This window comes from Argentina anserina, chromosome 5, assembly GCF_933775445.1.
Source record: "Argentina anserina chromosome 5, drPotAnse1.1, whole genome shotgun sequence".
Classification (NCBI taxonomy): Eukaryota; Viridiplantae; Streptophyta; class Magnoliopsida; order Rosales; family Rosaceae; genus Argentina; species Argentina anserina.
The window spans coordinates 4,975,982-4,990,348 of NC_065876.1; the positions used below are offsets into that span (position 1 = coordinate 4,975,982).

Below are 14,367 nucleotides of genomic sequence, written 5' to 3' on the forward strand. Positions count from 1 at the left end.
ATCGAGAGTGATATGAACCCAATCAAATATTTGGAGATGTTTAAACGTCTCAATGGCCATAGTAGAAGCGACAGTAAGCTCCTGCAAAGACGTGGCTTGCTTAACCATCTCCATCTAGGCCTCAATCACAGACTCGTTCATCTTCTTGATGTTCCCTTCAATCATCATATCGTGCACTCTTATCTTCACTTTTTCCTTGTCCATCCGCCATATCAGGCCCTCCGAGTTCATCCACATCGAACGGATATATCATATATGCCTCCTTCTCATCTTCCAACTCCTCGTCATCAGAAGGGGGTTGGTCTTCGGGGTCGATTTTAGCATTCAGGTTTTCTAACTCCGCCACGAGTTTTGGTTGGGGGAGGGGTTATGAGGTTGTTGGGGGTTTAAGGCTACGTGCTAATAAATCAAGGCCAAAGAGACAAACAAACGTATATAGTCATATCTGAAATGATCATGTCCTTAAGTTAATTTAGACGACGTCGTTTAGGTAGGGTGTGGTTACACACTTAATCGCCACGTCTTTATACTAACTAGCTTCATACCCGTGTGATACATGTGTTTTCATCCCACAAGTTTGCAAGAATCAAAGCAATAAATTACACCGTCTCATCGAAAAAATACAGTAATAATATAAAACCGAGCAACAATCAAAGCAATAGGTTAGGTAGTCCTCTTCTAAAAAAACAATAGTTAGTCCCCTATAGTCATGTAGATAGTCTTAAAATGACATAAGTAGTGACAATTGCATCCGCCACCAATTTACCGCAACATTCTATTGTTGATCAATGTATGTTATATATCCCAACATTATGTTGTTGTCATTGCATTGTGAGTAGAGTTAGAGAATTATCAAGCACACGATCTCATCTACATAACATACATTATTGGACAAACCTTCGAAAAGTGGGTTAAATCAACAATTAACTTTTGTCATTAACTAGTTCTTAATAAGATCATCCTCATTTGATACTTCTATCAAATAACAAACTAGTCCTCAATAAGATCATCCTCAATAATTAACTTATTTATGAATTTATATTTAATTAATAATTCAGTTTTATTAAATAATTTATGCAATATCGTTCATATTTTCCAACACTCCCTTGAGCCCATCTTGTCATCCCCAAGTTCGCATAAGAGGTGGTATAACAGAAAGTAGGTTCAATTTCGGTCTTTGATCAATTTTGGGAAACTTACCAAACAACCAGCTATGAAGTGGAATTTTGCGATACTTGACAAACTAGATGACGTTCAGAATGTAGTGAGCATTCTTAAATAGAAAAATTGTAGTCTCAACAGGGATAAGAGGTTTTTTCATAGCACCACCACTGCCACTGGGGCAAGCACCGTCACATGGGGGAGAATGCTTTCAATTCTAAAAATCATCGAATTAGGATTCAGAGTTTAAAGAGCAAAAGCAAAAACCCTAAATGATAAATTTGCTAAAACCCTAAATTCTCTTATCTACCTGATAGATTTTCATAGTGTAGGCTCCCCATTTCGACTGCAAGCAAAGGGTTTCTTCTCTCCCCGCTCATCGTGCCGGCCATCAACCTATATGGCAAGAAACCTTTCAACATAAAGTTTTCCTAGTCCAACTAGCAAACTTCAAATCTTCAATTCCTTCATTAATCCGCCATTCTTTCATTTGACACACGCTTGATTGACTTTGAACTGTACTGTACTAGCTAAAAAATAGCAATCTTGTAATAACGAGCAATTAGATAAATTAGAGCCTAAACAGTAGTCTTAGAATAACACTAATAGTCTAATACTAAGGTAATTTCATGATGATACTTCAACTGCAAGCAACTATTGGCAAGAGTGGCTATACACACAAGTTTATCAGCTGCGTTTAAGATCTATGCTAATTTTCTAACATTGAGAACATATGTACATTTCTAGTCTTCTACTTCTGTAAATCAGATCTATTTCAGAAGCACTTTATTCTCATGATACTGCTGGGAAGCCATGATCAATATGCCACTTCAATCTCCAAGTCTCAGTTTGTGAACTCAACCCCAAAATTGGATCAACTCAAGATTGAGAAAACATAATCCAGATTGAAAGGGACCAAGACTAATCTAAAAAGTAAAAACAATGTATGTATTGGTGCAAACTTTATTACAACATAGATTGCACAACAACCAATAGCAACTAGTATAAAAAAACAACCAATAACAACAGATATATACTGTGTACTTAGATTTATGGTTGTTCTACAAGCTACAAAAAGCTAGATCAGAGTGATTGTTACCAACTGCTTATTGTTCAATTTCGACAAACTCAATAAAAAATGAGTAATGCACAAGGCCACTGTTCAACTTCATCCTTGTTCCTCTATGCTCTCTTACAGTAAACTTAGATGCAACAGACGTTTTTATGCTGACGGAGAGGATGGGGAACAAAACACAAGCAGTGAAGCCATGCCAACTTATTCAGAAGGCTTCACTTTCCTTGTACCCGCCACCATCAAACTAAGGAAAAGAGATATAGCTTGACAAACATTCATTTTGCAGGCAAAATGGTTCCCCAGAAAGCCCTCAGATGGAGGGCAAATTACTCACATGGAGAACTGGAGAGTCTACGAAAGAAGTATCCATAAAAGACTGAAAAATCCTTTTGTACACTGGAAATCTTCACATGAAGTAACTAAGGGCCTTCTTTCTTCTAGAACCCCCTTCTCCATATAGTTCATTCCATTGTAAGAGCTCTGTCATATTCACAGACTCTGAGGATACACTGGCACATACCTGATTCCAAAACAACAGGTTCAAAAATTAAGAGGGAGCACTGAGTAAGTGAAGCATACTAATGATGTTGATATATATTTACTTGTTCGTGAGCATATTTAAAGTCATCCATGTTTACAGGCCGAACATCACCGCTGCTACTCAATGCTGGAACAGGTTTACCTTCTGCTATAGCTGCAGCACAATCCTGTCCCAATGTTACAATGTCAGATCAAAGCTTCTATTCAGAAAACTAAACTGATTAACAAACAAGTGATATCTAAGTTTGTGTAGCCTGTCCCAAACTTTTTTGGATACACATAATCAACAAAATATGGCAACAGTTGCTTTCAAAAGTCTAATGAAATAACAAAAAGAAATACATACCTTCTTTTCCTTTTCCAAAATCTCTTTAATTGGACGGTGTGCGGCAGCCACGCATAGATTCTGCAATATAATAGTTATTTTAATATATATATATATATATATATATCCACATATATATATATATATAATCAAATAATAGTTAATAAAGTTAAAAGGAATAATTATCACATATATTACTTTAAGATCACTTCCAGAATATCCATCTGACATGCTCGCAATTGCCTCAAAATCAACATCGGGAGATAAGTCCTCTTTTGCCAATATGACTCTTAATATCTTTGCTCTATTGGGAGCATCTGGCAAGTTTACCATCAACCTGCAGAAGAAAACTAATCATAAACCCAGGGGGATCTTGTAGTAAATGGAGAAACGTGTGGGATGGTTTGTGAATAAAATTGTGAGACAAGTTGTGTAGATATGAAATTATTGGTCCCAACTTGACATGATGTTTACCTACGGGGAAGCCTTCGAATGACAGCTTCATCCAGGTCAAACGGCCTATTTGTGGCTGCAAGTACCAGAACTCGTTCTGCTTCTTTTGTTCGAAGCCCATCCCAGTTTACCATAAATTCATTTTTCATCTTCCGCATTGCCTCATGCTCCCCTGGGTTTTCCCGCCGGCCCAACATGCTGTCAACCTGTAAGAAGCACCAATAATGAGAGGATACCATTTGAATAATACCTCAATATAAAAGTGTTGAAGGGAAATACTTACTTCATCAACAAATACAACACTAGGGGCAATTTTACTAGCTAGAGAGAAAACAGCTTTCACATACTTCTCACCCTCACCGAACCACTGCAATGAAGAAGATGACACAAGAGTTGTTATATGAAACCACCACAAGAGGTTAGACGATAGTCAACCTAAAATTTAACACTCCCGACCTTCGATGTGATGCTCGACATGGATATGTTAATAAAGTTTGCACCAGCTTCTGTAGCCACAGCTTTTGCCAGCATCGTCTTGCCGGTCCCAGGGGGCCCAAATAACAGGATACCTTTGCAAGGCTGGAGGCAGAGAATAAAAATAAACAACTCTAATCAGATACACTCATCAAAAGCTGATTAAAACAATGACACCATACATGGCACATAAAATAAGAACCCTCAAGTAAAACAGTAACTCTATGCTAACTGAAACTATGGCAATTACAGCAATATTCCCTATCAACCCAAGAGAAAATTGCACCTGTATCATAAATAGAGGACTAAATCCTAAACTATAATAAACTCTACCCTGATGAACCCAGGATGCATGAATGGACAACAATAGTACAGCTACACCACATGCTAAACATTTAGCGCTTATTTAATGCAAAATAAATAAAACTTTAGACCTTGGTTAATTGCCCTTTGCAGAAAAGCTCCGGCCTTTGTAAAGGCAGCATCACCAATTCTTTCAATGTATCCTTAACATTTTCAAGTGCCCCAATATCATCAAATGTGACTCCAATGTCAGTAGGTGGGATAACATCAGCCAAAAGCCTTTTCTCAAATTCATTTTCCGTTATGACATCCTGATTTCATCCCAAAAGAAGGTTAGACAGAACACTATGAAGTAAAAAAATGAGATTTACTCAAAAGTATAGGATAAAGGAAAGGAAAGGAAAGGGCAAAAAAGAATGATATCCGTAAAAGTTGTTGAAAATGCAAAAACCAGTTGCCTGAGGATAGCAAATCACCTTAAGGGACTTCTTCAAGCTCTTATTTTCATTCTGGATAGACTGCAAGATTCCAAGTCCATACTGGATGCTGCCAGAATTGCAACATGGCATTACAACTGTGTATATCCATCCAATAACTGATATTTCAGCTAGTAATTATTCAGGAAGATGGCAAGAAATGACCGGTCAATTACCTCTCAGCAGATAAAACAACATTTGTTTCTGGATCAGCTTCAGGATTCTGCATTAAATGATGGCTTAACGCCCACCCAACTACCTTATCTGAACCTGCAACACATAAGAAGTTACATATGACTATCAAAAATAGCACAAACAAGACAAAACCAAATTATGCATAATACATTAGAAGTATAACATACTTTCATTTGTAAGTGTTTGGTCCTTGATGCTTAGCGTATCAAGTCCTCCACATTCCATCCCACATCGACCCAGAACCTATAAATGAAACAACATACCTCGATTATTTATTTAAAGTTTGACAGCTGCAAACATAAATTTCTTTATAAAAAAGAAAACTCAAACAGCCTGGACTAGAGCATTTAATATGTATTTCTCCACTCAGTTGTCAATACTTTTATTTTTGGACATAGGCTATTACTTGTACTATTCAAGTCAAGATATATATATATATATATATATATATATACACGGAGAGGATCGAGAACGGACGTCCGCGATTCCGGCAACGCACAACGACGGTGCGGATGGTGTTGGCCGTGCTCCTCCCTTCCGGCGCTCCATCGCCAGCCCATAAGGTTACCAATAGTCACAAGGCCGGGAGGGGGGAGCACGGCCGGCACCTTCCGCGCCGTCGTTGCGTGCCGCCGGTCGCTGGAATCACCGACGTAGCCCGTATGGACAGACCGCTCCTGATAAGGCCTCTATATACACACACACACACACACACACACACACACACACACACACACACACACACACACACACACACATCAGGGCCCTCTCTATGTATAAAATGAAGTGGTTGACACTTGATTTGAATAGCCTGCAAGTAATATGTAAGCTAGTGAAGCAAATCCATAGACCCATAAGGTTACCAATAGTCACAAGGTCCTAGCCAAATATCTTCTACATGTGTAAAGACCATAGTACTAATGCCCCAGAATGCACAAAAGAGAAGGTTCCAAATATGATCATAGGAGTTTTTCGAGCAAACAAGAATTTGGCCAACTACCCAGAAACCTAACTGAATTGTAATGTGAACTGAAATCCGCACATATATGGAACAGAATAAAAGTGTAGTCAAACCAAAAGAATCTCACAGCACGCAAGTGGTTTAGATTTCCCTTCATTTTGAGGGTTTCGACATCCTGATCCAATTGCTGTTTCCATGAGACAAGAAGAGCCTCATCCTGCAATGGTTAATAAATTTCAATAACATACAAAGAAAATACTCAGGAAAAGGAGGAACCCAGTCCACAGAGAATCCACTATACAAACCTGTGGCATATGAATGGTTACTTTATTGGGAAAAAGTTTAGTCAGAAGTTTTGTTGCCTTGGGAACTTCCTTCCCTCTTTCGTGCAGTCTTCCGAAACTATCCTGCAATCAAAAACACTCCACGCTCAATATAGCAAACAACCACCACTTAAACAAAGATAAAGCTGGCTCAACTGAGCCATTACAGGTTTCAAGTAAAAAAAAAAAAATTTAAGGCATAAACAAAAGCACAATATCTGCAAGAGTGCATAAGCATACCGGAAAAGCCAAGTCAAGAAGAGCAGTTTGATTGCTACCGAACTTCGTGAAAAGTAGACCACCAGGATGCGACTGGAAAGAATGGGAGAGAACAATCATTATCATATACATATCTTAACATATCTGCTTTGAGGGTGAATTTAAGAGAGCACAAAAGTGCTTAATATTTACACTCTACTTTACAGGTTCCACGACTCTTCACTCTCTCCAGACATATAATTTGTACCAGCTTTTACCACCTACCCCATGTTTGGTTGCACCTAATGTACTAAGACTAATATCACATAAGCACTCGGGAGAATATGCTCTGAAAACATATACAGGGTACTGAGAAGTATTGGTATAGATGGTTTCATAGATAACAACAATGCTAACGAGTCTGGAACTTCTATTACAAATATTGCATAGTTCCTCGTATGTATGGCCCACACATTCTCGATACTGTGAGCATCTAGCTGGGTGTGCACAATTCCTTTTACAAAGATGATGAACCATATTGCTTCCATATGATAATTTTATTACGTATATTCACTACACTCACATGATCTAATTGAAAATATCAGATATCAATTTCAGTATCAGTTTCTTTTTTTCACTTTTAGTTGACTATGCTTAGAAGATGACGCAGCAATTCAACATTTCAAGCTGTCAATATATGAGATGGAAGAGAAAAAGAGCTTCCTCAATAGGTCACCAAATGCAGAAACTAAAACAAATATTACCTTCTCCTTGCGATTGTCAGTATGAGTTTGAGAGCCAATTACAACCACATTATCAGGAAGCTTATCAAGTTTGCCTTTGAATGTGGAATATGAATCTTGGTTTCCTACAAGGGACTTCTCCGCATCTTTCATGAACAAAATGAAAGGAGAGCTTCTGCTCTCACTCTGTACAGCCTGTAATTAATAATATGGAAAAATTATGAGAAGCTGAATTTAAAAAAGAATAAGTTGCTTAAGATGGTGGAAGGTGTTACCTCAAACAATGTATTGATAAGTAATCTATCCAGATCATCCCCACCCGTATTCTCCAAACGAAGATCAGAGGCTACAGCAGCAGAAATAAGAAAGGTAAAGGGACTACAGTTAGTCTACACACACAAACACACAGCATTATTATAACTATTATCTTTACAAAATGAAGACCACAGGGTACAAGCATGTGGAGCTGCTAATAACCATGTGCATCATACCGTTGCAAAAGTATCCATGTCCTTTACAAAGACCCCCGAGATCAACACCATCAAGTAAAGGTTTATCAAACCTTACACCTACTTTTGACAACGGATTGTCCTCAAAAACCAACATAACCTCTCCTCGGGCTCCAGTCGCTGGGCCCCTGCAGAAGTAGCATGACATTTTTAAGAGTTTGCATAAATTAAATAGGTGGTTGCTAAATCTAAGAGCAGCTATCGTTTAAAGTTAGATCACAATACTATCATCAATCGTAGTTGATTAGGTTTCAATATCAAGGAATTTAATACTGAACCAGAACCATAAATCACTTCCACCTCACAAATAACCATATTCCAATAATAACATTAATAGTGTCTACCCTGATGATATACAAAAACACAGCAGTTCATATTACCAATCATTGTGATAATACATACAGCATTAAGCCATAAAAAGACACTAATACAAAAAACAAAAAAGACAGAAAACTAATTGTTTTGTGTGGTTTAAAATTGGCCAAGTGATCTAAAATTAGGGCCTATTTTGCGTGGTTTCATATCAAATCTGTTGTTTTGCTTGAAACACTTACTCTTTCAAGCACGTCTAAACCTATTAAACCCAATAAGTACTAAACTAATTGTTTTTCATGGAGAAAAGTCAGAAAACTGAAACTAATTTCTGCCAAAAGCGCTCTTTAGTACCTTTCAGGTACTTTCAGCACTTCTAAAGCACTGACCCACAGGGCCTTAAATTGGTAGAATAGATAGTCAACCAAAATCACATACACAGTTCTAAGTCACAATAGACCACTCTAGTAGGAGTTCCTAATTATATCAAATTCAAGGCCGTCAGTTTGAGAAAGGAGAAGAATACGAGCATAAAACCGCAACATTTCACAAAAACTGTACCTTGAAGAAGATGTAGGGTATAAGCCGCTAGATGATAAACCAATAAATCTTACTCTGTCACCTGCATGTTGCATTTTTTTTCAGAAACTTAAGCTAAGAAATGCAGAAACTTGTAAATTTACAGAAGAGAGAGCAGCAGAGAAAATTCCAAAATGGCAAACCTATTTTAAGCACATAATTCTTAGATGTTCCTGAGGATGTGGCGATGCCATCAATCTCTGTCTTAAGCTGGGATTCGAGGCCGTATGAAAGTCCAGTTGAAGAGCTTGGCACCAACTTTGGTGCCTCTAGCTCAGAAGCTGATGGATCAATGCTCTTAGCCAAGTCTGTGGGAATAGGACTTGATTTGGCCGAGGTGCTTATTTTATCTCCATTAGAACCATCCTTGAGAAGCTCGGCTTCCTTTAATGACAAACCCTATGGAAATTGTTGGATATAATCATAAATAGCTCTCGTGAAAAGAATGAGCAACAGAAGTAAAAAAGAACATTTATAACAGTTAATAAAACAAGAAAGATAACTACAATACGACTCAGTGGACAAAACTAAATAACTAGAGTGAATCCAAAAAAAAAAAAAAAAGACTTACACCCACAAGTGAGTGACTATCAAATATGAGCAACTTTGCCCCGAAATACTGAGCAAGTGCCTTAGCCAACATCTCCTGGTATATCTCAGATCCTAGAAAGTAGAAAGGAATCAGAAACCAAAAATCATAATTTTGGAGCAAGAGGCCAATGCATCCCACGTAATATGTACAATCACAGATAGCATTATATTTATACCTGCTGGACCAGATAGCAATATTCGAGGATTCACAGTGGTAAGCTCAGAGGTATACTTTGCATGTTCTTTATGTTTCAAGTGTATATATGAAGCTGCAATCAACACATTCTTCGTATTCTCACTGCAATTTACAAAATTGAATAAGACACTATTGCATTTTTGAAATTTAAAATCATGCACGGTATCAATCTACATTCAACATTGTAGGATAGGCATAATCATAATCATATTCATGATAACAAGTACACTAACAGGATATATGCAGACCAGAAGCACTTATAGCAAATGAGAAGATATGTCAATTTGCTTAGCCAGGACACATGCACCAACAAGATTGTAATCAGAGCATACAGTGAATACCTCAAATAGTACGGGAAACTATCAAATGAAACATCCATGCTATTGCCTTCAAGAATTGCTGCATGAATGCCTTCTTTAAACACAGCACACCGCACAGACATGCCTGACGTTGATGCTGGCAGTGAATCCCTCGTCCACTCATTTCTTTCTTCCAATACCTGTTTACAGATACCTTTGCTCAACTTCAGTTTATAACTAGGTGTTCATGCTAACAACCTCAATAAAGGCCTAAGAAAATCATTTCCAGGAAATTTTACATTCTCTGCCTCTATGCCCGAAGCTGGGTTGCAGTCTGGAGTAAGATCCTTGTTGATTCCTCCAGTCTCTTCAGTTTTTTCAGTTGCTCTGTTCAAGTTTTCTTCGAGTTCTTCAAGCTCAATTTCTGTACCTTCTCGAATAACAGACTGAGCTGGTACTTCAGCCCCGGGGTGGATTTTATTGGTGACCTGCGCTGCAGACTTCCATCGTGATAGTTCTGGTCTCATGCTAAGAGAAGCCAGTATGGAAGCACCATCCACAGCTGAAGGATCTCCAGCTCTCCTGCCAAGGTGCAGATATTTTCCAATGCCACTTGGAACCTCTGCACCTTTAACTGGACCCTCAGGCACAAGTAGTTGAAAAATCTGTGTCAACCAAAGTCAAGGAAACTAACCATGTGGGAATAAACTCTTACAGGCACACAGTTAAGTGGGCGAGTAAAGTGATCCAAAGAGTACTTCATACAATTAAGGTTATAACAGAAAGAAACAGAGAAGGAAATAACTCATGAAGGATACATAAGCATGGTTTCCCAGAGGACCAAACACCACTTCATCACCCGAGTTGATCACACAGCTGCTGCCTTTCTTCACATGTGACCCATTTACTTGTAGTGAACCCTTGCTTCCCATACTTTCTATCATTGTTACAGCACCACCCTCCCGCTGGTCATGTTACAATGGGTACACAATTTTTAGAGGAAAACAGAAATTAAAGCAAAAAAGGCCTAAATGGGTTTTCATTCAAAAGTAATATGAGCAAGCATTCTCATTAGTTGAATAGTTTCCCACATTACCTACCGAATGTAAGAAATGCAATTCTTCTAAGCAATACCTGTTCACGTTTAATCTTGCACAGACATGCACTAATGGTACTATCCTTCAGCGGGAAATTGCTGCTTCTGCTCGAACCAATTGTGAAATTCGAAGTCGTGATAGAAATGTTCAGATTCTGCAGTCCAACAAAGAGCTCAGACACACCTCAAGAATATCTAACACACTACTTCAGTCCACAAAATTCAACCTCTGCTATAAAAACTCAACAAGACCAGCACAACTCACCTGAGCAGACTGTGACAGAAGCTTGCACCAAGGTGCTGTGAGCTCAAAACTCGCCGGATTCATACTCTGCTTCTGATACGAACTCCACGCCAAGAACGAACTCCTCGCCTTGTCCAACACAGCAGCTGGAGAAGACCCTGCCAACATTTCCAAACCTCTCAATCAATCAAACATTTTCAAATCCAAATAAAGTCACTACCTTTAATAATCATCACTGTCTTAAAGAATCTACCTTGAGCTACAGGCGATGGGGTCACCGCCGTAGCTGGTACAGAAGCATCTGTCTTTACAGAAGTCGCACAGTCCCCGGAAGCCAGAGCCTCGCCGGCGGCACTGCATTCTCCGGGATCAGCCGCCGCCGTGGCCGGCGTACAAACCTCCTTGGAATTCTCCGTTTTCTCGGAAGCAACGCCATTGTTATCGACCTGAAAGCAAAGAAAGAACCCAAATCAAAACCCTAATTCTCACAATTCAGGCCACCCCAAAACCCAATCTTTGAGGAGTCAAAAACCAAAACCAAAGAAAAATTAAAGAAGAGATTTGTATTCCGACAAGGAAAGAAAACAAAGACAGAACCTTCTGGCGCTTCGGGGACTGAGGCTTGTTGTTGTTGTCGTCCGAGGACGACGATCTTTTGCTGTTATTGCCGGAGAGAGATCCACTTCTCCTCGTTGAAACCATGGCTTGTGCCTCTCTCTTTCTGTCTTGTGTTTTTTTCCCCTCTTGTTTTTGAGAAAGAGAGAGAAAATCAGAGACTCTGCCCGAGATTTAATTAAAAAAAATTATGTGGGGGTTGATCTTGTGCTTTATTTATAGTTTGTGCTTCTAAACGGGATTAAAATAATGTTGTTTCCTTTTCTGTTCGGGGTGTTCGGTTGGTGCGTGGAAAATTCATGTCCCCAAATTGGGTTTTATAGAGGCAGACGACGGCGGCGCAGGTTAGGACTGACGGAGGAAAGAGACCAGGTGGGTGTGCGTTTGAGGGTGGTTTGGTTGGTTGCAACTAAAACCAAGGGCTTGCAGGAGTGGAGTTGGTGTTTTGTACTTGGCCACTTGGGCGTGGTTGTACTCATACAGTATTGTCAAGTCTTATGTAGTAGAAGCATAGAAGTTTCTTCTACCAACTTGTTGGGTTTGGTTTTTGTTGAACGTTTATTTCCATTGAGGATATGCAATAATGTCATTTTCTTAAATCATGCAGATTTGTTTCATTCTCGATAGAAGTTAGTCGGCAATTTATACGCGCGCTTGTGATTGTGTAAATTAACGAGGGTGTATACAATTTCACATCTCCAAGCAAGTGTTGCATGTGAAATATTGTCTATGTAATGTGCTCATTTTCTACAATCTGGCGCGCCCGAATATTTTGATGGTTAATACTGAGATACATTTGTATTTATCACTTGAGTTGTTAAAATAGTAATATTAGTGTTGAAAGTGTCAATTGAGTCGTCAAAGTTGTAATTACAAGTCTGAAGACTATATTACCATTTTGAGGACTAATATTATTATTTCAACAACTCAAGTGAAAAATAAAAATGTACAACTTTATCGACTCAATTACAAACCTTGAGGACAAGAGTTTGTCTATGGCATAATGAGGTACATACGATAAATTACTTACCTTTGGAAAGGGCCTCCCTTAATAAAATTTGATGACTCATTTTATAACTTTAGGATAAAATTGATACATAGTATGCATCAATTCATACTATAATTTTCGGCAATTAATAAGTTCTGAAAAACGAAATCTAAAAAGTAGTGAGATTTGACCAAATACTTGAAACAAGAAGATCATAGTTGGCATTGTAAGATTCAAGGCAAAGTTGCCATTGTATTTCAATCCGATCTACATACCTACTCTAGACCAACTCAGTGGTTTAGGATCTGGTTTCTTCTCTCTATTTTTCGAGGTTCATAAACATAGTGAAAATAAGTTTACAATTCCCACATCATCCAAAAACCTTATTTACTATAAATTGTTACTAGCAACAACTACTCACTACATGTGTGGGCAAATGAAATTGGGAGTTATAAGGGGAAGTTATCCGCAAATGAATTTTTTAATTGTTTTTCATATTCTGATTTTAGTTTTTACCTTCTTGTCCCTTAGTTATATGATTTTATTTTCAAATAACTCATTGTGAAAAAAGTGTTAATGTAATTTCACAAGAGTTTTGGTTAACAAAACATATTTGAGTTATTAATAGTATATATTATAGATGTTGTTGGCACAAAGGCTATGTGAGACTGCCCAGATTTTGACGACAATTTTACATTCTTGCCACACGGTATTTTTTTGCCTCTGGTTCAGACGCTTGCCTCCGTTTATCACTGCATTCTCCTGAATTCCCTCTTCAGTTTTCACCTCCAATCTGACTCCAAACAAAAACAAAATATAAAAATCCCTATTTCTTAGACAAAACCCTAAATCTCGAACGCAAACGTCGTCGGCTGCAAACCTGTCTCTCTGGTCGTCCCAAATTATTGTTTGATGCAAGTATTATTTATGCACTCTGTTAGAATCTTGCTTTTTGTGGGTTTTCTTCATCGATAGAAACAGACCCGGCCCTGGCCCAGTGCCAACAGTGCCCAAGCACATGGCACAAGTTTTAAAGGGGCATAAAATTGGGTTTTAGATATTTAATAATATATTAATTATACATATTTCTTCATATCAAATATATAGAGTAATTATTATGTGTACCCGCTACACCACGTTACACTGTCATGTGGTGTACACAACCAATTATATTATGTCATGATATAATTAACATGCACATGGTAAAAATGAAAAAAGTTTATTTACATATAAGAACAAATTAGAAACAATCGCAGTAAAAAATAGACCAATAATATTAAGGAGGTACGCCACGTGGGATGTGTGGCAGGTATATATAATAATTTCTCCAAATATATAATTAAATAAAGTAGAGTCAGTTATTTTGCCCTTTTGGTCCTTATTAATTCCCTTAATCTCCCCTTAATTTCCTCTATTTCTAAAAAAATCCTCAATTTCCCAAATATATGTGCACGTTGCTCTTAATTACAAAATTTATTCTTAGAAAGTTTGCATCAATAAAGGGGCTAGGTCAATTAATCTTCATCTTGTCCATCGATCATAATTAATTAAAGAGATTGAATTCTCACCTTTTAAAAAGAAAAAAGGACTAAATTATCTGATTTCTCTTTATAATAAACCATATAATTTCATCATTTCGAAAAGAAAAATAGAACATATATATAAGAAAAAAAGTCGATTTAATTTTTTTTTAATATATGAGGCACAATGT

The 14,367-nt window shown here is 37.8% G+C and overlaps 1 protein-coding gene across 1 annotated transcript; it reads right to left on the reverse strand.

The window, feature by feature from the left end:
• Positions 1–2,083: 2,083 nt before the first annotated feature.
• Positions 2,084–11,846, reverse strand: LOC126793782 (uncharacterized). Its single transcript, XM_050520404.1, has 28 exons — positions 11,651–11,846; positions 11,307–11,499; positions 11,075–11,211; positions 10,848–10,964; positions 10,532–10,678; positions 10,013–10,378; positions 9,756–9,913; positions 9,395–9,516; positions 9,199–9,290; positions 8,771–9,026; positions 8,610–8,670; positions 7,719–7,864; positions 7,503–7,573; positions 7,249–7,422; positions 6,527–6,598; positions 6,269–6,370; positions 6,091–6,180; positions 5,170–5,245; positions 4,984–5,077; positions 4,808–4,877; positions 4,463–4,642; positions 4,011–4,133; positions 3,838–3,921; positions 3,576–3,760; positions 3,300–3,438; positions 3,123–3,182; positions 2,839–2,943; positions 2,084–2,756 (listed from the first exon to the last, which is right to left on the reverse strand). Exons 1-28 carry the CDS (start codon positions 11,753–11,755, stop codon positions 2,643–2,645), a joined length of 3,639 nt encoding a protein of 1,212 aa, XP_050376361.1. The 5' UTR covers positions 11,756–11,846; the 3' UTR covers positions 2,084–2,642.
• Positions 11,847–14,367: the final 2,521 nt, after the last annotated feature.

What these genes read in the sequence shown, in the direction of transcription:
- LOC126793782 (XM_050520404.1), bottom strand. Translation starts at nt 11,755, where the DNA reads ATGGTTTCAACGAGGAGAAGTGGATCTCTCTCCGGCAATAACAGCAAA. An exon ending in CCAAACACTTACAAATGAAA is followed by an intron (nt 5,078 to 5,169) that starts GTATGTTATACT and finishes TATGTGTTGCAG; the next exon opens with GTTCAGATAAGGTAGTTGGG. An exon ending in GCTTGAAGAAGTCCCTTAAG is followed by an intron (nt 4,643 to 4,807) that starts GTGATTTGCTAT and finishes GGATGAAATCAG; the next exon opens with GATGTCATAACGGAAAATGA.